Source organism: Opisthorchis viverrini (assembly GCF_000715545.1).
Source record: "Opisthorchis viverrini unplaced genomic scaffold opera_v5_48, whole genome shotgun sequence".
Classification (NCBI taxonomy): domain Eukaryota; kingdom Metazoa; phylum Platyhelminthes; class Trematoda; order Opisthorchiida; family Opisthorchiidae; genus Opisthorchis; species Opisthorchis viverrini.
Window position 1 is genome coordinate 116,153 of NW_008751704.1, and position 2,266 is coordinate 118,418.

Below are 2,266 nucleotides of genomic sequence, written 5' to 3' on the forward strand. Positions count from 1 at the left end.
TAAAGAACCATATCCTCGAAAGTTCTCGCACTGCATTTGTGAGTCGATCACACACAGGCGCAGCCCGAAATGCATTCGTCATTCTAGGTGTGATTCGACAAACGTTTCTCCTGAGTACCCGCGTCGTCGATCAGGTTCTCCACGTGGCACGCATCAGATCGCTATTTGATTCAGCCAGACCAAGTGGTCTACCAAACACGAAACAAGGATGTAACTCTCACTGAGCTAGTCCAAAGAACTGCTCCAAAAATTGTTGTTAGCTCCAATACCGATGACTAAAAAACAGGCCCCCAGGTGCTGACATTCATCCCCTGGAGTACTGTTGCCTCTGGGGTGAGCTAAAACTCACCTCTACCCCATTCGAATAACGTCTGGACCACAGGTTTTTCACATTTAAACTAAAAGAACACTATTTGCACACGGTGAGATTTTCAAGCACAGAGCACACAGTCTCATTATACAGCAGTATTTCGTTTATCGAGTAGTTGGCACGTGAAATAGACCACTTCAGAGGGGTCATGGCGGTGTATTCAGGAACGAGTTCAGAACACTTTCGGATGCTTATTTAGGCGCGTCCACTAGCATGCAAGTTTAGTGTCAGGCGCTGCGGACTCAAAGAGTTGTGCAACACATTTTACCGCCTGTGCCTTTTAGTTGGGCGGAAAATGTTGAACGACGACAGTAACCCCCGAAAGCCTTGATCCTGCCCATCACTCGGTGAAACGGTGACTCCGCGCCTAGGTTTGGACAATTTTCAACAGCACTGTGATTGTTAATGGAGGTTCAGTGATCTCTAATACACACGATCAAGCGTCACAACTTTATGTAGTAGTTTGTGAAACACTGTTCTTGGGAGCTTTTTTGGTTGCCTCTTGAGATCTGCATCAATGAACTGAGTTGGGCTACGTCAATTTGAATTGATTTGACCTTGAGCTGACAGTCGCCAGAGGGCGTTTGGGACGTCTTTGTGATGTCGTATGTTGGAGAGTCATTCGCCTCTTGGATTCTGATTATCATCTCTGTACTATGTATATCTGCCGCAATTATTGCAGTGATATATCAAGCTCTACGTCGGCGCCGCTCTTCAAGAACCCGAACACCTAAACTCCCTATGCGGGATTTCACATTAGAAGAGTTACAACAATTCGATGGAAATGGCCCTGATGGACGTATTTTATTGGCCGTTAATGGTAATGTCTTCGACGTCACAGAAAATGGCCAGAACTTCTACGGGAAGGGTAGGATTTCGGTCAGGTTCTTGAATGACTATCATTCTCAGGTGCACCCTACTCTTCATTCGCTGGGAAAGACGTTTCGCGTGCATTGGCCTGCTTCAAAGCTGAGCTTGTCGAGGTCGGAGGTCGGTATGATGATCTTTCAGACCTTTCTCAAGTAGAAATGGAGCGACTTCGGGAGTGGGAGTTACAGTTCTCAGGTAAGTTGTTCGTCCATATTTATTGGAATCCGAGAACGTCCTGGGATGCGAAGGTTTCTGTGTGTAGACCTACTCCGCTTTTTGGCCAAACGCAACGTTTGATTCCACTGGTTTCCTCAAAATATTGTAAGACAGCATCATTCGGCACTTACTGTTCTCATTACCACGGGGTCAGACCCAAGAAGAGCTATGTCATCTGCGTACTCGATGTCTGTGAGCAGACGGCCCGTGAACACTTCGACCCCACAGGCACTAGAGGCTGGTAGTGAGTCTACCATGATCGTATCAATGACAAAGTTGAAGAGGAAAGGTGAAAAAGGACCGCCCTGTAGGACACCACTTGATGTGAACGCAGGCGAGAGATTCCCGTAGACCTTCACATGACCGCGGGAGTTGGCGTACAGCGCCTGAATGGGGTCAATAATTTGTGGGGGGTACCTTTGCTCCACCGACTGTCATAGTGCTTGGCGCTCAACAGAGTCAAAGGCAGCTTTCAGACCAAGAAACACAACCACTGTGGGCGGCTGGAAGCAGTGTCGCTGTTCCAAAATCTGTCGGAGGGTGAAGATATGGTCGATGCATTCTATTGCAGGACGGAGCCCATCTTGGTTTCCATGGATCTGTCTCTCACCGTGTTCAGTCAACCTTCGAAGAATAAGAGCCGAGGGTGCCTTGGATGCCGTATCTACCAGGCTAGTGCCACAGTCATCATCATCATCAGCATCATCATCATCATCGACAGCATGACATCAGTGTTCAACACCGATGCTTCACTGCCGTACAATCATGACTTATTTGAAAGCCTTATTGTAAAGAAAAGAATAAAGGTGG

General features: G+C 47.4%; 1 protein-coding gene across 1 annotated transcript in view; it reads left to right on the forward strand.

The window, feature by feature from the left end:
• Positions 1-970: 970 nt before the first annotated feature.
• The window catches only part of T265_03366 (hypothetical protein), a gene marked incomplete at both ends in the record, with an annotated part of 11,644 nt that continues 10,348 nt past the window's right edge, over positions 971-2,266 (forward strand). Inside the window, 2 exons of the mRNA XM_009167835.1 lie at positions 971-1,238; positions 1,280-1,435. Of these exons, the coding sequence (XP_009166099.1) occupies positions 971-1,238; positions 1,280-1,435 (424 nt within the window). The remainder of the gene's footprint in view (positions 1,239-1,279; positions 1,436-2,266) is intronic.